This window comes from Xiphophorus maculatus, chromosome 2 (genome assembly GCF_002775205.1).
Source record: "Xiphophorus maculatus strain JP 163 A chromosome 2, X_maculatus-5.0-male, whole genome shotgun sequence".
Taxonomy (NCBI): Eukaryota; Metazoa; Chordata; class Actinopteri; order Cyprinodontiformes; family Poeciliidae; genus Xiphophorus; species Xiphophorus maculatus.
Genome location: NC_036444.1, coordinates 6,338,274 through 6,364,652, shown reverse-complemented (window position 1 = coordinate 6,364,652; position 26,379 = coordinate 6,338,274). Strand labels below are relative to the sequence as shown.

The window sequence follows — 26,379 nt, the reverse complement described above, 5'->3', positions numbered from 1 at the left end:
TTGAAACTTATGAAACTTTAACAAAAACGTCAGGTGTGTGTCTGGTGAATTTTTGGTTAAAACATGTTTGTTTTTCATTCAGTGGGGAGAGAAAACAGACATTTTGCTCAATTAAAAGTAAAAAAGTACATGTTTTCAAAATAGTTACTCAAGTAAAGGTAACTGAGTAAATGTAACGAGTTACTCCCCAACTCTGTGAATATTTCCCTCCAGTTGTCCTGGCAGGGTGGGGTGGGCGCATCCCGTCTCCAATGGCAACCCGATAGATCAGCTCCATCGATATTCGCGTTGTTGGAAAGCAGGAGGCTTTTCGGGGAGGATCAGCGATGTCGACGCGCTGTGGATGTCTGTGCCAGCTGCGTGCGTGCGTGTGCGTGTTCACCTTGCACTGAGAGGGAGCTCGGGTATTTCGGAGAGGTGGAGATGCTGCTTTGTCATTGAGGACCTCAGCAGCAGCAGCATCAGCAGCATTATTCTCCCACTCCGGCACGTCCGACGCTCAGCATGCTGCATCCTGATGCGCTCCCGGCCGCGCTCTCTCTGCCTCTGTCTCTCTCAGCCCACCTGGATTTTCTGGCGTTTCTCGTGTTTTTTCCAGCCCGAAGCGGCTGCGTACCGTCGACTCATGTCAATGTTTGAGCCGGAGGAGAGCGGCACGTCCCAAGTGTCAGGGAAGATACGACCCATCCTGCGGATGCGCTGTTGCTGCTTTGCCTCCAGCGGGAGCCCAACTGTGTGAGATCCATGATTTATCCCTCTGTTTTCTGGGGCTGTCCTAAGAGAGCACCCGCTTCTTTCTCCTCTTCCTCCTCCTCCTTTTCTTCTTCTTTTTTTAATAAATAAAAATGGAAAGGTTCCAGTCTTCCATGCGCAAACGGCTCTACAGCTTGCCGCAAAACATTGTGCAAAAACCCACAGTGACTGACAGTGAAGGAGACAGCGGCGACAAGGACACCAGGAGGAAAAGTATTCGGCTAAAACATTTGTCCTCTCTGTCTCCCGCAAGCAGTTGCAGGAGCGTCGAGGAGGCCAGGAGCGAAGACTTGGAAAGGGACGTTTCAGGGCTGAAGACCAACTTGAACGGGGACTGTGGCTTTTTCCGGAGCAGCATCTCTTCCATCACCGGGAGGCATCCTGCGGGCTCGGATCCAGCGGAGCAGCGGTACCTCCTGCCGGAGACGGACGCCGGGGCCAGCGAGAGTTCACCCGGGGAGCCGGGGGACCAGGACCGGGCGGCGGGCGGGCTGCAGGTCGGCGCACCCGGGCAGCCGTCCGTGTTCGACCAGTCAACTTTCATCAAGTTGGAAGGCGCGGACCAGGTCATACCCGAAGATGACCGACTGTACCAGGCCGGCTTCATGCACCGACAGTTCGGGGCAATGCTCCAGCCGGGAGTCAACAAGTTTTCCCTGCGGATGCTCGGCAGCGAGAGGGCCGTGGAGCATGAGAGGGAACGCGTGAAGTCCGCAGGCTTCTGGATAATCCACCCGTACAGTGATTTTAGGTAATTTATTACCACAAAGGAGACATTTATAGACTGTGTTGATTCAGTCAAAGAGAAAAACATCTTAAATCTGTTTTAATTACAGAACATGATCAGAAGCCTAAACTCCTGAAGAATCGTAAATGTCTTCGGACTAGTGCTGAAACGACTAATTGAATTATTGGCGATGAATCGACTGTTAAAGAAATCAACAACTAATTTAGTAATAAGGAATTGTTAACTGGACTCAAAAAAAACACAGCCAATTAATGAAAGAACAACTTACTCAGAGAGGCAATTAAGCCAAAATTGTACAAAAAAATATAAAAAACCTTCGTTTGATGGAGAAAAAACCTTTTTTTCTCAATATGTTCTCCCCAAAAGTTTTAGCTTCACTTGGTTCAAATTCTGTGGGAAAAAAAAACTTATTTAATCAGTTAATCCAAAAACTAATAAACAAATTACCTCTAAACTGTATTGATGTTAAGTCAAGATGTTGATGTTAGATGTAATTTTTATTAATTTTTATTTTTGCTGCAGATTCATCTTTTGCTACAAATAATCAAGCGTTTATTTTCTTTTTCGAAAAAGGAATTGAATCATTTGTTTATTTGTACACTTTTTGAAGAAGGTTTAAATGAAAATCTCCAGAATTGGCCAATATTTTTTATCCGATTAATCAATTAATCGTTCAGATGATTGATTAATCAATAACAAAAATAATCGTTTGCGGCAGACACGTGGGAGGAAGTCGGAGTACCCTGAGAGAACCCAAACATGCAGAAAGATTTGAACCTAAGATAAATTTACATTGAAGCTGCGAAACCATGCAAGAGCAATTATCACCAGCAAACGTTTGATGTAACAAAGAGGACTTCCTCTGCAAACAAAATCCTCTTACATTCTGCCGGTCACTGTGCCGCTTTTAAAGCACATGAACAGGACGTAAGCTCTTCTTGCGTCCAGCCTGGAGATGTGTGGGCGTGCATGTGCACAGGAGCAGTGTAGCCATCCAACCCACTAATTTTCTTATCAGCTTTTTTATGCCTTTATTACACTCATCCCTCATAATTCCCTAATTTTCCCAGCCGCGCTGCACCATTTCCCTGCTCGACCGGATGTGTATCACCACCATCAAGGGATTTTCATGACATTTAACCTTGAGGTTCCCTGTCATCATATTGTACGCTGATGTGTGTCACTGCAGGGGTTTTTTTGCACTCATCTGAATTGCATTTTTTTTCTTTCTGTGTTTTCAAGCGGTGGATTACAGAAAGCGTAGCAGCAGCTTGGAAATGGGGTAATCAAAATAGGGTAACATGACCATTCAAGATATTAGAAGCACACATCAGTGGAGATTATTACAACACAATTAGTCTAATGGAGCGGAGTCGGCGTGGACCGGGAGGGGACACACCACAGGACGCAGACAGACAGACAGACAGAAAGATGATGCAGAATAAAAACAAGAGAGATTGAAATGGGAATGATTTGGTGAGGAATCAGGCCGTCCAGCTGTTAACTCTGAACTTGTGCTGTGTTGTTACTTCAGGGTCTCTTTGGGTCACATTTTGTATCAGGACGGGGTTTTTTAAAATTTATTTTAGGCTCTTAGAGCAAATTCTTTTCAGCCTTTTTAAGTTGCAGCTCTGAAGATTATAGCTGGATTTTGTTTTTCTTTTTTCTTTTGGCTTTTATCAGTGCGAGCATGGGAAGTTCTGTTGCTGCTGCAGCAGACATTCGTCTTCATTTGTGGGAAAATATAAAAAGAGCAGCGAACACAGACTGAGTCAGCTCACCGGTGGAATAAATACAGTGCTGTGAAAACAAACCTCCCCGCTCTACACATTTCTTCTGTTTTTACTTTTTCTATTTTTATCAAAAATGCTTCAGACCACCATATTTAAAGACAGAACTGGACAAACAATATGACTGAAAAACTTACCACTATATAATCATTTCATATCAGTCGATATTGATCATTATTGATTAGCTTTTTGCTTTAAAAATCTGAAATATTGCCAAACTGGTGATGTGACCTTTTCTGTTTTGTCCACAGTTTTTACTCCATGATGTTTGTCATTTTTAAACAGTTATGAGGCAAAAAATGAAACTGCTGCTGCACAAGTTACTCAGCAGGTTGTTGCTAGGTAACCATTAGTTACTCAACAAGTTGTTGCTAGGTAACCAAGTACTTGATTCCACCAACTTTGCTTAGCTGGCTGTGAGAGGTTGAGCAGCTAAAGCATTTCCTCTGCCTACATCTCCCAGAATGCTGTGCAGTTCTGGATCAGAGTTCAGTGAATATTCTGTCAGATGTATTATCTACTAATATTGATCTCGTGTTTATTGGGATGTACAGTGTATATTGTTATTGATTTGTTGTTTAGCTCTATTTAAAGATACTGTATAAACTATGCAGAAACTCACCATATGCTAAAATGTATTTCACCCCTAAACCTAATTACTTTGGCAGCAGCAACAGTGAGTCTTTTACGTCCCAGTGGAAAAAGTTTGGTTCACTCTGGTTTGCAAAACTGATTGGACTGAGTATCTCAGTTAGATTTAAGCACAGCCTTTGACTAGGCCACTCAGAAAGCTTCGATATGTTTTGTTTGAGCCATTCAGCATCCTGGTGTGGTTTGTCCTGTATCATTGTCCAGTTGTGTTTGAGCCAAGTTATTATAGATAACGAAAACTAATGAAAAACAAAAACTGACACTGAAAAAACTGTAATTAATGGGGAAAAACTATAACTGGAACTATTTAGTCCTTTTATAAAACTAACTAAAACATACTGAACATATTATAGATACAATATGCTTTGTTTTCTATTTGTTAGCCTTTCACACTGATGTGAGCTTGATTTTTCCCTCCCCACACAATCAGTTTACGTCAGCTAACAGCAAATTAACGCGCGCCACATTAAGCCAGTCTGCAAACGGTCGACCGCAAAAGTTTAGGAGAAAACACCAGTCAGTCGGTTTTTCAAGAATAACTCAATACATTTTTTGAAAATGGTATCTTCTGTTGATTATTACTTAATTGATGTAAACATAATGACAATATAAATACTTTGACCTTTTAGAAATTAAGAAAAACTTGAACAAGCTAAAGCTACAACAATAATTAATAAGAACTAAACTAAAACTGAACAATATTTAATTGATAATAACTAATTAAAACTGACTGAATTAGACAAACAAAGTAAAACTTAACTGCAATGAAAAACCCAAAAACACTCTGAGAGCCATGATCTGAGCCGAAGGTCACAAATGAAGCGTCGGACTTTATCCTTCAGGTTTTTCTGTGACAGAAGGATTTGTGGTTTCACATATTACAGTAAGTCATTCAGGTAGTAAAGCAGAAAACTTTCACCGCCATGTTTGACTTGTTTTCTACGTGCAAAACATGAAACAACGTGAACTTTCATAGAGTTTGGTCTGCAGACGGAGTCGCCCTAAAACTCCAATAGTCTCTTTTTTATTGTTGAATCGTGAAAACAAAAGGAAATGAAACAAAATCTTTATTTATTTTGAGATAAATAAATATATGCCAGAGGGAAAAATAATAATTAAGGTAATTTTATTTATATAGCAACAAGGCAGTTCTAAGTGCTTTACATCAATTAGAAAGAAATACAAACAACACAACCAAAGGACAGATAAAGAGGTCTTGTGCAAAAAATTGCACAAGACTAAATATTGTTTCCCCTTGTTTAAGAACAATAAGAATAATAATTCTTATAATTGTATATAATAATAATAATAAGTAAGCTAATAGGTGTTTCTCTGGATCTTAAGATGTTGGTTCCAGTTGTTCTGGGTTGAGTTCTAGGTTTTTATAAAGCTAAATGTTGGTCCTCCAGGTTTGATTCTTGTTTTGTGTTGCTAAGTAATAAACTAACAGAAGTTTCTCTTGGTCTCGCTCCGATATTAAAGTATAAAGGTAAATGTTGAAATAATTACTCCACAGTTTATAGAAGTAATAAACATATGCAGGTAAATGTGTGTTCTGATTAAGAAGAAAACAACCAAAATAATATCATAAAAGCAATCAAAAATAAAAAAGCAAAACTTTCGTATCCAGTTCGAAAAAGTGTAGTAAGAAAACAAAGCTTGTTAAATCTTTCCCACAGATATTCCACTTTATACACATCTACACATCTTATTTCTACTTTTCCTAAATTATACCTGTACAATTAATTTATTATTATGCAGTCTAATGCTGCTTACTGTCCTCTCTCCTGTGACTTTTTCATTCATCTTTAGCAAAACAACCAAAAACAAAACATACACAACACATCTCATACATGCAGCCATGTTTAATCTGCATCTACAGAAAGTCATCTGATGCTCAATGTTTGCTTATGTCTATGTAATCAGACTGACTTTACCTGAGTTAAGTCTGACCTGCTGAACTCTAGATGTTGTTTTGGATGTTTTGTAGCCTTCCTGATGATGTATTGATGAACTCTTGGAGTAGTTTTGTTAGGCTGGTCTTCTCCTGCAAAAACATGAACTCTTGGCAAGTATTTTTGGTTCAGTTTCAAGTGCAAGTATCTTAGTACACTTAAAATAAATCAACACTAACTTACAAGGAACTTTTCAACAAGATATAGAGGCTTGTTTTAAGTAAATAACTCCTTAATTTTTGATGTTAAGGTGCTAGTTTAATTTATCTACATTAGCAGATAAATAAACTTATAGGAAAAATGTCTTGCCATAAGTGAAATAATCTGCCAATGAAGCAAGTTTTTTAATCAATATTAAAAAATTGTTTACTAAAAAGTTACTTGTAGGTTAGTTTGTCTTATTTCAAGTGTACTAAGATATTTGCAGTAGAAACTAGAGTAAAAGTACTTGGTGAGATTTTGTGTTTTTGCAGTGAGGAAGGTTCAACACTTGTTTGTGTTGTTTTAGTTTGATTTTTTAAAAATTAATTAATTAATTAATTAATTAATTAATTAATTAATTAATTAATTAATTAATTAATTATTTGCCAAAACAAATTTTGGCAAATAATGACTTAGGCCATTATTTTAGGAAGGTGTCAATATAATTTCCCACAAATATCGACATTCCACCATAAAAAAAAAAAAACTTTCACATTTTTCTATTTTTATTCCTAAAATTAGAAATAAAACAGTAATTCTTTATAAATGACAACAAAATCCCTGTAGTAGATATTTATCTTTTTTTTTTCCAAAAGGTGATGTTACATGTATGCCTTTAACCAAGTTTTATTTTATTGGACTGAGGATGAAAATGTTTCACTGCTTCACAGCAAAACCGCAAATTCCTACCAAGTATTTTATGGTCAAGTTTCTTGTGCAAATCCCTTAGTATACACTTGAAGTAACTATAAGAAACTTTTCCTCAAAATAAAAGAGCCAATAATTCCTTTATATTGATGAAAAACTACTAGCTTCATTTTCAGATTATTTCAGTTACGGGAAAAATGTCTTGTTATAAGAGAAATGATCTGCCAATGGAACTGGTACGTTTCCAACATGTTAGCAACACAAAAAGTACAGAATAAAATGTAAAGATTCTTTTTTCCACAGCCGTGTATGTTGTGGTCTTGTATCTTTTTGTCTTGTACACTAGAGAACCAAACGCTGTTTGTGGTCGCAGGAGCAGACAAACTGAACTGGCACGCTGTGCAAATATGTTTAATATGATTGCTGGAGGGCCTGAGCCGCAGTACAGGTGTGTGTTAAGCCACTGAGCTGCATGCAGGCTGTTCTGCTTCAGCTGCGATCTGCCAGTGAGAGATAAGTATCTCTAGTACAAATGTGATCCCTTTTTTCAGCTGTCCTGATTGATCTAAGCTCCTTTCACCATTTTAAGCCTTGTTTTGTTCACTTTGCCTGTAACTCCCCTGACTTTGTGCTGTCTTAACGTAGCCGCACGCTAACCCAGATCTTGACAGATTCCTCAAACAACCGTGAGCTGTAAGAGGTGTTTTAACTGAAAGTCCTCGCATCAGAAAGTTTCTCTCCACGCCATTGTGTTGCATGCTGGGAGCCGGTGAGCGAACAAGTAATGCGCGGTCCATTTCAGACCTTTATTTTTATTAATTTATTTATTCTTCATCCAGCTGTTCTGCAGCTCTGTGACGCGGGGCTGAGCTGTAATGCTAACTACTTAACATCTGGCTGATGGGAGCTGACTTCTGGAGATGACATGGATTCCCAGGAGATAACGGTGGATTTAGCCAGAGTGGGGACGTGCAATTAGGACCAGTGTGTCAGCGCGGAGACAACGGGCCAGATGTGGAGAGGAATGCAAATGCTTTGTTTGGCAGAGAACAACAGAAAGCTGATTAGGACAAATGGTCTCCATCCCCATCGTTGGTTCCTACTTTTTGTACAGGTTCTGAATAATTAAATTCAAGATAAAGAAGTTGAAGCTGTTCTCTTCTCTGCTTGTAGGACAGGCTTAATGACTGAGGCTCTTTGTGACCAACCAGCAGGTCAGGGATTCACGTTCAACCGTTGCTAAGCTGCCGCAGCGGGACCCTTAAGTGAAGGCCATAACCCTATCAACTTTGTATCGTGGCTGACCCTGTTCTTTAGCTCCGAGCTGAAATTTCTATGTAAGGCCAAAATGTTACTCCATAAAGCCATAAAAACCTTTATTTTTTTCTCCATATTATAGAAGCACCTTCATGTGTGGTATAAAGTTGTTATGTGTTCACACTGCAGCCTGAAGTGACCCAATTCCGACCCAGAACTTTCCATTTCTAAATTCTTGCTGGTTTTTGGGTTGTTGCCAAGTTGCAGGGTTCAGATCTTCTTCAGCTTTAGTTCACATTTTCCTTAAGCTCATCTTTACACTTCCACCCTGTTGCTTTAAAATGGATGTTTTTCGTTTCCTGGCATGTAGTTTGATTTATAAGATACTACCCAAACTACTCAGTTTTATATAAATCTGTCCAAACATATCTCTCCTATAAGTTCTGTTTTTTGTCGAACATTAACGTTAAACTTATGAAGTCTCGTTCTGATTGTCCTGCACTTGCACATCAAACTTGCTGTAGTTCCTGAGCTGACAGCCTTGTTTCTTTGCAGACTGTTATTATGGTCTGCTTGTCTGGGTAAACTGGCTTGGACGGCAGCGCCTCAGCATGTTGGCGCGTTTTGAAAGCCATTCATCTAAAGAATATCTTCAGTAGAACGGCTGATTTTAAATTCTTTAAATTTTTTACCAGATTCGCAAACTGTCTTTCTGAAGGCTTCAGGCAGCTAATTTGAGCCATTTTAGGTTTTAACAGTGGCCAAAATTAAATTCTCACGATAATTTCTTATTCTTTCGATATAAAACAATACATTAACTGAATTGTTGTGTAAATGTTTGGTTTGTCTTTGATTAACTATGAAGTGCTGAATGCAATTATTAATAAAAATTTGTCATTTAGATCAGAATTTAGATCCCAAACATCAGGAAATAAAACACAAATAGTTTTTAATCTCCGTTGTTTTTCTATGAATATCTGTGTTATCACAGAACTGTAGATAAATGAGTGAATTTATTTATTTATTTAAGTTTATTTGATAGGGACAGATACACTTTGACATAGACAAACTGAACAAAACAGCAGTCCCATGTTTAATAGTGCAGTAGCAACAGCTAATTGGCAGCACTTGTCCCTAGATGGGTTTTTAAAAGTACCTCAAAAAATTGAAGTGATAATCATTTAAAATAGCACAGCATTAATGTTGACAACATCTACAAACAAACAGGGAAACATAAAACATCAAAAATGAGTACAGTTCTGTTTTTCACATAACCAAAGTTTTGTTTGTTTCTTGAACTAAAACTGTTTACGGACTTTAAATCATCAGGAAGTGAGTTAAAACTGCAGATCCTCTCACAGACAGGAGAGCAAAGGTGGTTCTTCAAAAGGGAACCTTGCAATTTCCATTTGCAAACAAATACAGAATAAACAGACAACTAAAACACAAGAGTTCATTAAGGCGTTTTACGTACCTTGATGCATATTTTTATCTGTATCTTTGGTCTACCTGTTTTGTTTTGTATCTTCTTCCACACCCACAAAATGCTACATTTTTAGTGCCTTTTTGCTGGAGTTTGACTTGTTTAATGTAGAACAGCTGGTCCAACTCAGACTTCTCACATTCCCATCCCATTTCCTTTTTTCCATGAACCTACTGGGTGCTAACGGTGTATTTTGCCGTCAGTGGGTGTCTCGATGCGATGCGTGCGTCCTGGCAGGTCTCTCTCTTCACGCCGAGGTTTGTCCCGAACATTTAGGTGTGCCAGAACTCCAGCTGGATGGATTAGAGGTTAATAAGGTCTCAGAAATGGACCAGACCTGCGATCTCATACAAAACCAGGCCTGTAAAGAAATTAAGAAAAAAGCTTGACATGTTCAAGCTCCCTTTTCTCATAAAAGACTTGATTGAGTTTAGATGCAAAGTAAATATTAGAATAATATCCAAACTTTAATGTGATGGTAATATAGAATAAAAGATGCACTGCAAAAGCAAAGTCTTATCAAGTATTTTTGGTTTAGTTTCCAGCGCAAATATCTTGGTAAACTTGAAATCAGACAAACTAACTTAAAAGTAACTTTTACTTGTTTTAAGTAAATAATTCCCTGATGTTGATGGAAAATTACTAGTTTAGTCGGCAGATTATTTCTTTAATAACAAGACATGTTTCCCATGTTATAAGTTAATTTATCTGCTAATGTAACCAGCATTTTTTCATTAATACTAAGGAATTATTTACTTTAAAAAGTCTCTCCATGCTGAAAAGTTACTTTTAGGTCAATTTGTCTAATTTCAAGTTTCCAAAAATATTTGCACTTGAAACTAAAAGCAAAATAATCGGGTAAGATTTTGTGTTCTTAATAAATTGAAATATTTTCAAGGTCCTATATTAAAGTTAGTAATTTTTTAACTATAACTGACTAAACTTATTTTTCTCTGTTTTAAAAATACAAATTACACAAATATAAAAACTATATTTGCTTGTGGGCAACTCAAGTTATTTGCAACAAAAACTGTTTTTCTTTTTAAAGCTGAATTATGATAGGTTGTTTGTAAATTCAACAATTTCTTGCAATTTAATGCTGAATCAATTTATTTTCATTGTTTGTTTGTTTTTACATTATTCCACAGGATTTTCAGTTTCAGAAGGAGGCTGCTGCTGGCTTCACACAAATTATTACTATTATTATTATTATTATTATTATTATTATTATTATTGTCTTTACGATAACACATGGAAAGAATCGTATCGGAAATGCATCTCATTTCCCACACAGCTCACACTGGCTCTGTTGTAGTGTTAACTGGACTTATTCAAAATAATTCTTCTGTTTCTATTTGTTTGCGTCCACAATAATTTATAAAAACATTGAAAAGCATTTCTCCTAAAACAATTGCTAATATTTTCATCACTGCTGTCATTTGAAACTGTCCAGAATTTCCACTCATAGACACTCATGCAATTGACTCTGCACTTACTTCGATCATGTAAACTCCAAAAAACAGACAACTTATGAAATGATGCATGCCTAAGAAAAGCATTGATTTATTTTGCTTATTGCACACCCATCCTTCTTGCTGTAGAAAGTTGTTTAATATAATTTAGTTTTTGTTATCTGGGGATAAATGCCTTCAATGCATTTCTTTCCTTTGTTTGTTCTAATCTCTGGCAGAAAAAATACTCATACGCATAAGAAAACAAAACAAGAAAAAAACATTCTGTCGGATTTTACTTATGATTTTTCTGTAAACAATTCTGTTTACAGAGACTTCATGATTCATTTTACTTGTAGTTTTGTTTATTTATTTAGGATATTTCAGATGTCTTCCAGTTCCAGTGTTAAATGTTCATTACAATTGAAAGTTTATTGATCTTTTAGACAGTGCTCTTGCATTATTGTGCCATTATATTACTTGAAAATGGTCTCAAAGCAACAATATTATTGTTTATTGCAATGACTTCTGGGACAACGTATTGTGAAGGAAAATTTATCGTCAAAGGCGTGAGTCTTATTTCCACCACTGTTTGCAGGTTTTACTGGGACCTGACCATGCTTCTGCTGATGGTGGGAAACCTCATCATCATCCCCGTGGGAATCACCTTCTTCAAGGACGAGCACACGCCGCCGTGGATCGTCTTCAACGTCGTGTCGGACACCTTTTTCCTCCTGGACCTCGTTCTCAACTTTCGCACCGGCATCGTTAAGGAGGACAACACGGAGATCATCCTGGACCCGCACCAGATCAAAGTCAAGTACCTGAAGAGCTGGTTCGTTGTGGACTTTGTCTCCTCCATACCTGTGGACTACATCTTCCTCATTGTGGAAACTCGCATAGACTCTGACTTTTACAAGACGGCCCGGGCCCTGAGGATCGTCCGGTTCACCAAGATCCTCAGTCTGCTGCGGCTGCTGCGTCTCTCCAGACTCATTCGCTACATCCACCAATGGGAAGAGGTAGATCTTCATTTTACTATCCACCCTGATTTAATGATTCCGTAAATTGTCTAATTTGTCTGAAATGTTGCTAACAATGGCAAAAACATTGCTGAGTTGGTAACAGTGGGGTAACTATTGTTAACTGCAAACGTGCAGATATGACCTGGTGGGCCGCTCTGTCAGTCTTTTACTCTCTCACAGCAGAGAAAAACAGGACAGTGGTTGATATTTAGACATTGCTGAGGTAGAAAAGATTAACGGATAAGATCGGCTTCACGTCTAAGTACCGGCCGATCACCAAAATCCCAGAATTAAGGAAATCGGCACAGATAAATCGGTGTACACCTAATTTTAGGCATTAGAAAAGCTTATAAATTGATGTTAAAACAACATTTAAAAGTTGTTTTAAAAGTTCATAATATTATGAAAAATGTTGCCCTTGTGGAAAGATGGTGGTCCCTCTTTATACAAGACAAAACTCAGGTTTTTAAGAAATGGCCACTTATCAATTTATTGTTAGTTAATCTATTAGATCGAGCAGGAGCAACTTTAGATTAACTTGTTAATCAATAACTTGCACCCCTACTGTAAACATTTAGACTGTTTTCTTTAGCTCAGGAAAGCAACAAGCACTTGCTGTTTCTAGATAATAACGTTTTGTAGAGATCAGATTTGTGCAGCTGGTTTCAGACTTCTGGTTTTTGTAAAGCTTTGATAAGCTAGCACTGATTTAATGAGATTCCTATTTTCCTCTCTTTTTTAATCAATCATGGGCTGGACACTGATGTCAAGCATCATACTTTCAAAGCTTTACGGTTTCAAAACCACTACAATTTTCCATAATACTGTCTCTACAGTTTAAAATCCCGAGATGCTATAAAATCGCTCAGGGAGTTTCTTCTAGCTTCATTGAGAAATTTATCTTTCCACCACTTGGTACTGTGCTCTACCAGGAAGGATAAACCTTTCTTTCCTTCCTTTCCTTCTGTTTTCCTGAAGAAAAAGAAATCTGGTATTTGTTAATACTGCTGCTGTTGAAAACCCCAGACACTCATGATGTAACTTTTATAAAGAGAAAAAAAATAGAAAAAGAGCATACACTTAATTGCAGTTACTGTGTTATTGGAGAGTAGTAGGAGAATGAAGCAGAGTGAGCTTTTTCTGAAAAAGGCCAGCTTGATACAAACAATCTAAACATAGATCAGATTCTACAGTTGTTTCTAACTCACTTACCAAAAACGTAGATGCCATGCACTGGAGGATGCCAAGGACTTTATTTTTAATAAAATAAATTTTATTTATAAATAACTCAGTAAATTACTATTACTATGATTGGGTACTGTCCAAAAAGAAACCAAGGATTATATTTTTGTCTATTCTCTATCAGTTAGAACGCAGGGGAATCCTCAGACCACTCCGTCAGAAAGCGGTTGCTGTAAAATATAGTTTATATTATTCTAAAATCCATCCATCAATCAATCAATCACCTTTAGCTTAATCCGGCGGTAGCAGCCTAAAGAGAGAGGCCCAGACTTCCCTCTCTCCAGCCAACTGGGTCGGTTCATCTGGGGGAATCTCAAGGCGATCCCAGGCCAGCCGAGGAACATAGTTCTGGGAGAAACTTTCCCTGCAGAGAAACTCCTCCATTCCACTGTGATTCATATTATTTTGAAATTTAGACAGATATGATCACCTAAAAGACATTTTAAACTGGTTTCTACATGTTCGATTGTCAGTTAATGTAGTTAGCATCACAAAACCAGTTGACGGCATATCCTAGAACAGAGGTTCCCAGACAGTACTAGCTTCTGGCAGGGGCTACAAAATATGTAAATAAACGTAAACTTTTAGAATGTTTTTTCTCACTTTTATTCACTATCCAATGGGATTGGACAATAAATCAATAACAATATCTATTCTGATAAACACTTAATCAATATCAATAATTAATACCTTTTATAAAATATTCAATCTTTTCACTGAACTCTGATCCAGGTAAACAAGGTTGCAGGAATCGACTGGCTCACTCTCTGTGGTTACCTAGCAACTCACTCGTTCTTTGGTTGCCTAGCAACAACCTGCTGAGTAACTGCCACAGCAGCAGTTTGAGGTTTTCACCACTGTGCTTCATAAATGCTTAACAACAAACAACAACAGAGTGGAGTGAAAACGGTGGTTAAAACAGTAAAGATCACATCACCAATTGCAGATATATAGAAAAATCTAATCAATAATTATCGATATCAACGAGGCTAAATACATCCTAGCTTGCGGAGCAAAGTAGTTGGATAAATTTGGCAGGCAATCAGAAAGATAAGTATGTCAAATAACATTACGCTATCTTATATCGTATAGTAATGATTAAAAGACAGATTAGCTTTTATATTAAAAAATATAATTAAACATTTATGATAAAAAAATTTCTTCAATTTATTTTTTTTCAGGTTTTTTCTTCATCCTCCCTCCCACTTTCTGAGGTCCCTTTAACGCCCCCTGGTCCAGATTTCTAAACATGTTGCTAAAAATCTAGGTTTTTCTTTTAAATTACAGTTTGTGTCCCTCTGTGTCTTTTTTTGCATCATTACTACCCACTAAGTCTTCTTCACTCTGTAACAGCGACCACACTAAAGAGGGATGTTGTCAGCACAGCCTGGTTGCTCTTAACTTGGTTCGCACAATATTCAGAAAAAGATTAGATTTTTCCATCCTGCTAAATGATGCTAAAAATATGCCAATTTCTTGGTGCAGCATTAATTTTTAGGCTGCTTCTTTGAGAAAGTGCTTACCCACGCTGTATACTAACTGATTAAAACCACTTAAACTTAAACAGCCTCTGCTGCCTGATGCTGCACTTCATCTCAGATCCCCAACTGCCAGGGAAGAGAGTTAAAAATCACAAGTTTATTTTCAAAGTGTGAGCGTTTTATCATGTCTTGTCTCATTATGCTTCCCGTTCACTGTAGGTCTTTCACATGACGTACGATCTTGCCAGTGCCATGGTGCGAATCATGAACCTGATTGGCATGATGCTGCTGCTGTGCCACTGGGACGGCTGCCTGCAGTTCCTGGTGCCGATGCTGCAGGACTTCCCTCCGGACTGCTGGGTCACCCGGAACAAGATGGTGGTAAGAGAATTATTGGGCAAATTATGTTCCTTTTAAATACAAAATCCCCAAATAACAATGTGAAGTCATTATGTTGTATTCAAACTAGGGCTAATGATTATTTTAGTTATCAATGAAGTATAGGTTATCCTGACGAATAATCGATTGATCTCATGATTAATCGATTAAACTCACGATTAATTGACTATTCTGATGATTAATTGGATAAAAAAATGGCTTAATTTAAGCCTCTTCTATATATACAATATTATATAAACATGCAAAAAAACAATAAAAAATTTTAATAAGAATATACAGTATATATATTTATTTTTATTTATTTTTTTTAACTAAATTGCAGCATTTCTTTAGTGTGCTAAGCTATCTCACTTAAGGAGTTCTGGGTAGGTGTGGAAAATAAAAGACCACATAAACATATACCTATAAAAAGTAAAATCAAAGAAACTGATCATTTTGAATAAAATGGATATTGTTTTTTTATTGTATAAACTACTGACAACATGTCTCTGAAATCCTAAGTAAAAATATTTTATTTATTTGCAGAAAATGAGAAATGGTCAAAATAACAAAAAAGATGCAGTGCTTTCAGACTTTAAATAATGCAAAGAAAACAAGTTCATATTCATTTAGAAACAACAATATTAATGTTTTAACTCAGGAAGAGTTCAGAAATCAATATTTGGTGGAATAACCAGGAGGTTTTTAATGGGGTTCATGCAGTGGGCTCTTAGTTTTTTCCAGAGCTGTAGTTACAGATAAAGGATTGTTTTATATCTTAAATGCAAAATGTATATATTTTGTATAGTTTTACGTTATTTAAGGCTCTGACTATGTTGCTCTTTCAGCAAATGCCCTTTTTACAGTCTGTATAGTCCAGTTAACGATTAATCAATTACTAAATTGGTTGATGATTATTTTGATAGTCGATTAAACCGATTAATCGTTTCACACCTACAGACTTAACAGGCCATATTTGAAGATTTTCTATTCCTCGTTAACATAATAAATATTAGTGTTTAAATGACAAAATATTTTTATTCTTTCTGTCTCTTCTTGGGCATTTTTCTTTTCTGATCCTCTGTGTATTCATTGGTGGAACAGAAGCTAAAGTAACTGCTAGCATGATATTAGGAACACTAATTTAAATATAAGCAGTTATGGTTTCCAGCAGGCAGGCTAAAATACTCACCACCTGCACTCTGTTTTTTGAAACTCCCAGCAAAGCTCCCACAGATACGATGCTGCAGCGGCGCTGCAGCAAACTTACTGATGGAAGTTTCTCTTTCCGCCTCCACTTCTCCTCCAGAATGACACCTGGGGTCAGCAGTACTCCTATGCCCTGTTCAAAGCCATGAGTCACATGCTGTGCATCGGGTACGGCCTGTACCCGCCCATCGGCATGGCCGACGTTTGGCTCACCATCCTCAGCATGATCGTGGGCGCCACCTGCTTTGCCATGTTTGTGGGTCACGCCACAGCTCTGATCCAGTCTCTGGACTCCTCAAGGAGGCAGTATCAAGAAAAGGTGAGACTTGTTTTGTTGTGTTTAAGCAGCTAAACTTTTAGAAAAAAGAAATGCTCCAATCAGGCAGATTATGACATTATTTCCCATCTATGCACATCAAGCATGTCACTAGCCTTAATAATAACTCATAGTAAAAATAAAATGCATTCTTAAAAAGTCTTAAATTTAACTGTCTAAAATTAATGCCTTAAAATGTCTTCTTTTTATGTAAGTAGGCCTTAAATATTTTAATCACAGGTCTTAAATTTCATCATGCCTGGACTTGTATTTGTAAAGTTTTTAATTTTTAATTTTAACTCGAGACAGTTAAGGCTACTGCTAACAAGCTGCTAATATAGCTTTGATAGATAGCTGGCCAGCTTTCTGCATCTTTTATGGGTATTTTAGCATATTTTATATGTAAGTGCAATTTTATATGTATATGAAATATTGTATTCTCTTTTGTACATTTCTGTTCTCACACAGGTCTTAAATTTTATTCAAAATGGTTTTTAAAAGATCTTAAAAAGTCTTATATTTGAGTTGCTGAAGATTGCAGAAACCCTGCATGCAATTTGCATGCATCATCCCAATAAATACCAATAAACTGCACTGAGGTTATGTGACCAAATCAGAAAAAGCCTCAAGAGGTGTGAATGTTTTTGTAAGGCACTGTATGTATTATATTAACATAACAAATAAAATGTTATATCTGGTTAAAATTCTGTTTTTTATTTGATGATAGTTCGTTAACCCTTACCCTGAACCTAACCCTTGTTAAAAAACTTATTTTTCACCTAAAATCTGTTTAAATATTTATAGATAGACAGCAGAAGCTTCACTGTTTTTTGATGTGAAATGGAATAGATGGCAAAAACATAAAAAGATGAGGAATAACCAGGGGAACTCACTATTAGATCTACATGTCCGCCTCTGTGAGGGATAAAACGAGAGAGATAAGGCACAGATTTAATAACCTCAGAGCAGAGGCTTATGGCAGGAAGCGCCATACGTACACTGGGTGCTGTGATCGTCGGCGCTGCTCTGCTGGTAGAGTACACTGCTGAAGGACACGCTGGTTAATGTCATTAGCTGCAGCCTGCAGAGCACAACTGTAATTGTCAGATGGGGCAGAGCCACAACACCGCACTGCGAGCAGGTTTCACAGATGGCCTGACAGTTGACTGTTAACATAATGAGATACATTATAGTCCACCTCTGAGCCAGCACATCAATCAGGTTAATATATTCATTCTGACATGACTTTGCATTTTGTCTTTGCAGGAGAAGCAGTCGCTTTAAAGCTGCCGTAGCGAGTCGGATTCTTGGAGCGGTTCTGAACGGGTTTTAAAAGTTAAAATCTTGTTGTTTTGTCACAGTATAAGCAAGTGGAGCAGTACATGTCCTTCCACAAGCTCCCCGCTGACATGAGGCAGAGAATCCACGACTATTACGAGCACCGTTATCAGGGCAAGATGTTCGACGAGGAGAGCATCCTGGAGGAGCTGAATGAGCCGCTGCGAGAGGTCGGTTTACGAAAATGTGAAGCCCAAATGAATTTAGATTCATAGAAGTTGTACCACGTCAGCATAAATGAGAGCATCCCATTCTCAATGACGCTCAGATAATTATTGATATAATCCAATATGGCTGCCTTACTTTCCATGATAATGTTAATAGTGTTGTAATCTGATTAGTAACGGCCGTATGAGGGCAGAGAACCTTATTAACAGAGCACTAAGCTGCTTTTATAATGATTGAAATATACACATGCAGCGTGGAGAACGCCTCGGCCAAGCAAAAACTAAATAAAAAAACTCAAAAAATTACTGTTCCTTGTGAAACAGCTGCGATAATGATAATCTACTGAATGTACTCAGAAGATGCTAGAGGGAGCTGAAGGCAAAAAGAGCTAAATACAAAGACAGTTAAAGGCAGGAAGGACAAAATACAGCTGAAGACAAAAAGACTAGAAGACAGGCTGATCTAAACAGAGCAGAAGAAAGAAACACAAGGAGGAAATACAAAGAGGGGTGACAGGCCTGCGCTCCAGAAATGTTTGAAAGATTGAAAGAAAACTGTAAGACCTACGGCAATTACTCTTAAATTTCCTCACAGCAGAAACCCATGATTAGTTTTATTCTTGTAGAGTGAAATATGTTTGAACAGCAGCATTTTGTTTATGAAAAAGCAGTAAAACTTAAAAAGTTGTTGGTTACTGGAGTGCGCACTGTGGCAGTTGACGGATTCCCTCATTGGATTACACTGTAAAACTGAAAACGGACTAAAGTCTGCATAAAACTTAAATTGTGATTTTAGAAAAACCATAAGAGATATCAAAAGACTGAATCTTTTGAAGAGAGTTTAACATCTTGTGGTTTGTTTAAAATTATAATGGAGTTTCTACGTTGAAGCAAGCAGAAGCAGTAAGCTGTCAAAGAGAACAAAGTCTTGGATGAATGTTGTGGAATTTTGAAAAATTTAAATGTATTTCAATGGAGGTGAAATTTGCATAAAAGTACAAATGCTTCAAAATATGTGAAAGCTGAAATTACCAAAAGATACAGCAGAAGAGTCCAGTTCAACGTGAGGATTTTGATGTATGAATTGATAAAATCAGTTGAAGTTTTCATCAACCGATGAAAGTAATTAAGCACTGAAGTAATTAAGCACTTAAAAAAAACATACGGAATAATGAGAAAGAAAAACTTTTTTAAAGGGCAACTATTCTGCAAAATTCACATTTTACATGTCTTTGTTCTTCTATTTGGGTGTCTATTGCTTCTAAAAACAACCCAAGTACTGAAACAAACACCCAACCGGCAATAAGTTCATGTTTTTTGGTGTCTGGAAAATGATCCATTTCAAAAACCTCAGGAATGTAACATTACAAATCAGCAAAGCCCAGCTCATCTCCTAGCAACTGAGGTTGAGTTCCAGCACGTTTGGTCATCTGGTTTTACCGCTGTATGTGCTGTACAATGGCTGCTGGAAAAAACTAGTGTTTTGATGTTGATTTACCATCCAGAAACAACTTGTTGCCTTCTTGTTGCTTGTGCAAGAGGCTCTACTTCTGCTTTTCACAAATTTGTAGTTGTATAACTGCACATCTGTTTGCAGCCATTTTCACGTGTGAATGTAAACGTTGAGTTGAGGGGTGTGGCTAGCTGCAACTTATTTGTATTTAACGTAACAAAGAGGCCCTAAAGCAGCCCATTCTGAAAGGAACTCATCAGAGGCAGAAATGACTAAAATCTTATCATCTACAAATGAGTTTGTGCAAAGAAATCTGATAAACATGTTTGTGTAGCCCGTAGACGTGTCCTAGCCTGTTTAAGGAGGAATAACGGGTCTCCTTCACTAACGGCCGGTTTCCTGCGTCCTCCTCAGGAAATCATCAACTTCAACTGCCGCAAACTGGTAGCCTCCATGCCTCTGTTCGCCAACGCCGACCCCAACTTTGTCACCTCCATGTTGACCAAACTGCGCTTCGAGGTCTTCCAACCGGGCGACTACATCATCAGGGAGGGCACCATCGGGAAGAAGATGTACTTCATCCAGCACGGCGTCGTCAGCGTCATTACGAAGAGCAGCAAAGACACCAAGCTGACGGACGGCTCTTATTTTGGAGGTGAAGTTTTCACACACCCCACTGGGCAGATAGAGAGAGGAGAGGATGGGGTGGTGAGGCTGATTTAACATGTGCGAAGGAATGGTGATTGTAAGATTTGTTTTGATTTAGTTTGCGCAGGCACTCAACAGATTAACTTTCCTGAACTTTACAGCTGGTTAAAATCGTCATCTCCTTAAAAGGCCTCTAAGAGGAGCAAAGCTCTGCAATCTTTGAGTCCATCTGTGGAGTTTTGCCCTTTGTTTAAAGCCTAAATGTCAAACTTTCCAGTTGTTTTCTTCTTGTTTGCTTCCTCTCAACCTGTAACAGTGTGCTATAGAGGCGCACACCACCAAATGTTACGATGACTACTAACAAACAAGCTGGTAGTGAAACATTTCTAATTATTGTACTCTGGGACTGATATGATTTCAATACATGATCAAAAAAGACTTTAATTTAAAGAAAAATGTCCTAAATTAGAACTCTAGATTAATAATTAGATGTTGTTCCTATGAAGACAACAGAAATTGAGACCATGCGAGTGTGTTTGTGTCGTGAACTTGCCTGTCATGGACAGAAAAAGCGATTTATGTGTCACGGTACATTTTTTTCCCCTCTCTTTTTTTAATGGGGCATTATTTTATTTTTCTGATCTGGCACGGCAGATGAGGTCAGGACAAAAACTGTAAGCTGCAGAAATTGCATTAAGTGCTCCATCTGTGGGGGTTCGGGCATCAGGCGGCCAACATTTTATTGTCTCACACTAATGACTGTTCCTCACTGTTCTTTTGGAAATGGATCTAAAACTACATGAACTCTGCCATCATGTAAGGCGTTAGAAGTTAATGATCCCTGCATTTTTTAATCTCTTCCGTTAACATTGATCATACATTAACAGTATTCTTAAAGAGGACATATTATGCAAAATTCACATTTTGCACATTTTTATGCCTAAAAGTCCTTAAAAAAACAGAGTTGTCTTTTTGCGACAAGTTAATGTTTGTTAGTGTCTAGAAAATTAACCATTGTAAAAACCTCCTGTTTGCTGAATCAAATACAACTGGCGCCACAGTGTTACTTAGCAACCCCAGCTAAGCCCAGCCAGTTACCTAGCAACCAAGGTGGAGCTCCAGCACTCGTTGGTTTTACCACTGTACAATGGCAGCTGGACAAGACAAGTGTTTTGATGTCGACTTACCATCCAGAAACCACTTGCTGCATTCTTGTTGGTTGTGCAGGAGGCCCCACTTGTGCTTTTCAAAGAACAGTTGTGTAATTACGCATCTGTTTGCAGACATTTTTAGCAGCAGCTTATTTGGATTTAAAGTGACAACAGTTCATTGCCAAAAACACAACATCTTAACATGTATGTTTAGTCTAGTTTCTAGTGAAAATATCTTAGCACACGTGAAATAAGACAAAACTAACTTACAAGTAACTTTTCAGCAAGATAAAGAGGCTTGTTTTAGTGAATAATTCCTTAATATTGATAAAAAAGTACTGGTGCCATTGGTAGATAAATTTATTTATATCATGGGAAAAATGTCTTGTTGTAAGTGAAATAATCTACCAATGGAACTAGTACATTTTTGTCAATATTAAGGAATTATTTACTTGAAGCAAGCCTCTACATTTGGCTAAAAATTTATTTGTAAGTTAGTTTGTCTTATTTCAAGTTTACTAAGAAACTAGACCAAAAATGCTTGGTAATATTTTGTGTTTTTGCAGTGCTCATTCTGAAAGAAGCTCAAAATAGGCAGAACTGACTAGGAGTGATTTTGTGTAAAATATTTAATGAACATATTGTGTAACCCATGGGCCTATCCTAACTTGTTCAAGGAAGAGCAATAGGTCACCTTTACTTTCCTCTGTCCTTGCAGAGATCTGCTTGCTGACTCGAGGCAGAAGGACAGCCAGCGTGCGAGCAGATAACTACTGCCGGCTGTACTCTCTGTCTGTAGACAACTTCAACGAGGTGCTGGAGGAGTATCCCATGATGAGAAGGGCCTTTGAGGCCGTCGCCCTCGACCGCCTGGACCGAATCGGTGAGCTTTGGAGAACTCTCAGATACGTCTAAACAACTAAATAAAGTAAAATGGTGTCTTTTATCTACGTCTTATTGAGACATATGAAACAGTTTGTGTTGTATTCCATAGCTACACTGCAAAAACACAAAATCTTACCAAGTATTTTGATCTAGTTTCTAGTATAAAGATCTTAGTACACTTGGAATAAGACAAACTAACTTAAAAGTAATTTTTTAGCAAGATATACAGGCTTGTTAAAAAGCAAGTTAGTTTTGACTTATTTCAAGTGAACTTTGATATTTGCACTAAAACTAGACCAAAAATACTTGGTAAGATTTTGTTTTTGCAGTGTATTCACTCACCTCAAAGGTTTCCACATTTTTTAAGTTACAACACAAACTTCACTGCAGGGTTCGTATCGGTGCTTGAAATCCTTGAAAGTGTTAGAATTCCAATTAAGTGTTTTCAAGGTTTGGAAAGTTATTTATTTCTGCATAAAGTCCTTGAAAGTGCTTGACATTAAAACTGCACAGTTTTGTAATAAAGAGCAATCTAACACTCCATTAAGAGCCTAAATTTGGAAAGTGTTATTTAAAGTTTAAACTAAATATTTTCATGCAGCTAATAAAAACATAGACACCTTTTTTTCTCATTGTCTGAAGTTAAATCAGACTAAACTTTTCTTCTTTTAGGTCAGTTAGAATTACCAAAATTATTTCTCCTTGCTAAATGCCATTTAGATGTTTTTGTTACTTTCTTTGCATTTTTAACCATCTAATTTGATTCTGGAGGTTATTTACCTTACACTTTGTTTGGATTGTTACAGCGTAATGAATATTTATTATTCCTAGTGGCTCAATGACTTATTGATCTTTGTAATTAAAATAAAGGTTGGGTTTATATTTTATATGTAAAACAAAGTTATTGAAATTGGGGGATTTCTTTTGTTAATTTAGTGTTTTTTTTTTCATCTCCAAAGTGCGGTGCTGGAAAAATTTGAAAACGTGCCTTGAAAATGCTTGAAAAGTGTTCGTAAAAGTGTACAAACTCTGGATTTGATTGGGATTTTATGCGATAGACATAAAAACAAAGACAAATGATTTTCTAAATCTTTTTTACAAAAGAAAATCTGAAGAGCAGGTTGTGCTTTTAAGTCCAGCTCCCAATACTTAGGAGAAGCACTTTTTGGTGTTAAAACAGCTGCTTTGTCTCCAGCAGCTTTGCTTGACTAGAGAGAGAAAAACTGCCAAAAACAGCTAAAACTCAGAAAAAAATCTCATTAACTTTGTGGTTGTAATGTTGCAACATGTGAAAAAGTTTAAGAGTAAGGATACTTTGTAAGGCTCTGCGACTTGTGGCTCATTCAGCTTGACAATGTCAGACAGAATGAGATTTCTGGATTTTAATTAGAAGTGTGAATAATTAACCGGAATCAGTCATGGTCAGATCCATCTATTTTATTAATGGAACCTGATTTATGGGTTCTCAGCAGAAAATCCACCATATTTACTGAAAATTAAATGAAGCATAAAACATGTTACTTAAGTTTTGTTGGTAAGCCCAAAAGTTATCATCTTGATTTAAATCTAAAACAGTTTTCATTCAAAATAGCAGAAAATGGTGCAGGGATTGCAGGCCAAAAGGTATTAATACTGTCCTCAACAATCACTGGAAAAATCTTTGCAAATGCTTTTTATACACTGCAAAACGCAAAATTTCTCCAAGTAATTTGGGTCTAGTTTCTAGTGCAAATGTCGTAGTACACTTGAAATCAGACAAAACTAACTTAAAACTAACTTTTTAGCAAGATATAGAGGCTTGTTGTGAGTAAATAATTCCTAATTAATGATGAAAAAGTACTAGTTCTATTGTCAGATTATTTCACTTGTAACAAAACATTTTTACCATGTTGTAAGTTAATTTATCTAAGATTTTGTGCTTTTGCAGTGTAATTGTTGACCAGATTTTTGTATGTCTCCACTGGTATTTTGAAGATGTATGTATCTTTTGGTGATATTAAACTGATATGTCTAATAAAAAAAACCTCAGACATATTTCTGGTTAATTTCCCCAAAAATACTCAAGTAAATGTAACTAGTTACTGTGAAATGCTGGTTCATACACAAAAATGGTGGAAGTTTGTAGATTTGAATTATGGTTGGATGAAGAGATGGTTGGATGGTAGGATGAAGGGTTGGAGCTCATTTTAATTTATCTCGCTATTAATTGATTTATTGCTAATTGCGACGGCCCATAGATTCCCACCCTCCAATGCAGCTGAATGGTTTCTCCTTCTTCTGTTCTCACAGGAAAGAGGAACTCGATTCTGCAGCATAAAGTCCAGCATCACCAAAGCTCCGGCACATTAAACCTCCACGAAACAGAAATCATCCAAAGAATCGTCCAGCACGACCGGGACATGGCCCAATGCACGCAGCTGATCCAAAGCAGCACTGCACAGAGTCTGAACGTCCCCATCGCGCCGCCGTCCCCCACCCCTCTCATCTGGACGCCGCTGGTCCAGGCGCCGTTGCAGGCTGCCGCTGCCACCACGCCACTGGCTTTAGCCTTGGCCCATCACTCCCAGCTGCCTCCCATCCTCTTCCATAGTCCTCTGGTTCCTGGTTCCTCCATGAAGGACCATTCCAGGAGGGTCCACATGGGAGGGACCGCCTTCAGCAGCTTTGGTTCAGTTCCTGGCTCCCCGGTTAGCTCTGCTAAACCCAGATCTGTAGTTGAGACGCCGACGTTGGGGTTCTCTTTGGCACAGCATCACTCCACCGCGGTTTTATCGCCCACGGTGATGTCGCAGCCCGTCTTTACGAGCAGCCTACAGCCCACGCCGCAGCCTCTTTACCAGCCTCCTCACTGCACCCCAGTCTTCCCCTCCTACACCTGCTCCGCTCAGCTCCACCCTCAGCCGTTCCTCGGTGCTATGGCCGCTCCGCCTCAGCCTCTAGGTTTGCTACAGCAAGGGGCGCCGGGGAAGATTTCGGGAAGATTTCCAGCCCCGGCCATCAGCCCTCTGATCTGCAGCTCGGTGAACCCCATCCTGAGCCAGCTGCGGCAGCCATGCCACCCCTCCAGCCTCAACAGAGCAACCAGCACATCCAGCAACGTCAACCTCCCACATTTCCCCATCATAACCAGCAGGCAGCCGCCGGTGGGGATCAATCCGCCACCGTCTGCGGCCGGCGTAAGTGGGGTGGCCGCCTCTCTGGCACAGCACACCCTGGCGGGACTGCAGTCGGTTTTCCTCCCACAGGTTCTCCCAGAGCACTCGGCCCTCGCCTCCCTGGCGCAGTACGGCTCCGGAGAGGCCTCGCCGTGCTACACGCCGCCTCTCCGCAGCCCTGCCACACAGAGTCGGACGGTTCACCATGCCGAGCCGCCCGGCGCCATCAGCTTTCAGAGCTCTGCTCTGAGAGAAACAGCAGAGTCCTCGGCGGATCTCTTTACCCAGGAAATAAAGACAATCTCAGGCTCTCACAGCTATTTACACCAGGAAAGGCCTTCGGTGGTGAGCGGCTCCTCAGAGGGGGCGGCGGGGGGCTTCCCTTCCCCCATGGCGGTCAACAAACCCTACACCGCCATCCCGGGTCAGGGTGGTCCCGTCAGTCGGACACAATCAGGGCCTGAGCCTTGGAATCGGCCCGCTGGCAATCAGTCTCCCGCTAAAGTGTTAGACAGTGAACAGAAACAATCCAAGCTTCCCTCCAACTTGTGAGTGTCAGACACACCCTCCTCAACCTGCTGAGCTGCAGAGGAAACCCATCCATGTTGGCATTTTAAAGGGGACCTATTATGCAAAGTTCACATTTGGCACGTTTTTATGCTTCCATTTGGATCTCTACTGCTTATAAAAACAGCCCAAGTGCTTTAAAACATCCCACCCAGATATTTTTTGGCAATAAGTTCATGTTTTTTGGAAAAGGAGCCGTTTCAAAACCCTTCTGAATGTAACATGACAAATCAGCCTGTTACCTACCAACCCCAGTGGAATTCAGCCCGTTACCTAGCAACCAAGCAGAGCTCCAGCACGTTTGGTCAGCTGGTTTCACCGCTGTAGAATGGCTACTGGAAATAAGTGTTTTGATGTTAGCTTACCATCCAGAAACCACTCGCTGCATCCTTGCTGATTGTGCAGGAGGCTCTTCTTCTGCTTTTCA

At 38.6% G+C, this 26,379-nt stretch overlaps 1 protein-coding gene across 1 annotated transcript; it reads left to right on the top strand.

The window, feature by feature from the left end:
- The first annotated feature begins 182 nt into the window (after positions 1 to 182).
- On the top strand, positions 183 to 26,379 carry LOC102223526 (potassium/sodium hyperpolarization-activated cyclic nucleotide-gated channel 3-like). The gene is made up of 8 exons (XM_023344911.1): positions 183 to 1,504; positions 11,536 to 11,959; positions 14,905 to 15,066; positions 16,373 to 16,591; positions 17,950 to 18,096; positions 19,961 to 20,201; positions 22,064 to 22,228; positions 24,520 to 26,379. Exons 1-8 carry the CDS (start codon positions 846 to 848, stop codon positions 25,935 to 25,937), a joined length of 3,435 nt encoding a protein of 1,144 aa, XP_023200679.1. The 5' UTR covers positions 183 to 845; the 3' UTR covers positions 25,938 to 26,379.

Bases quoted from the DNA above. Each gene is read 5' to 3' on its own strand.
- LOC102223526 (XM_023344911.1), top strand. From the start codon at position 846: ATGGAAAGGTTCCAGTCTTCCATGCGCAAACGGCTCTACAGCTTGCCG. The intron at 15,067-16,372 runs GTAAGAGAATTA...CTTCTCCTCCAG, and splicing joins TCACCCGGAACAAGATGGTG to AATGACACCTGGGGTCAGCA. The intron at 20,202-22,063 runs GTGAAGTTTTCA...CTGTCCTTGCAG, and splicing joins GGACGGCTCTTATTTTGGAG to AGATCTGCTTGCTGACTCGA.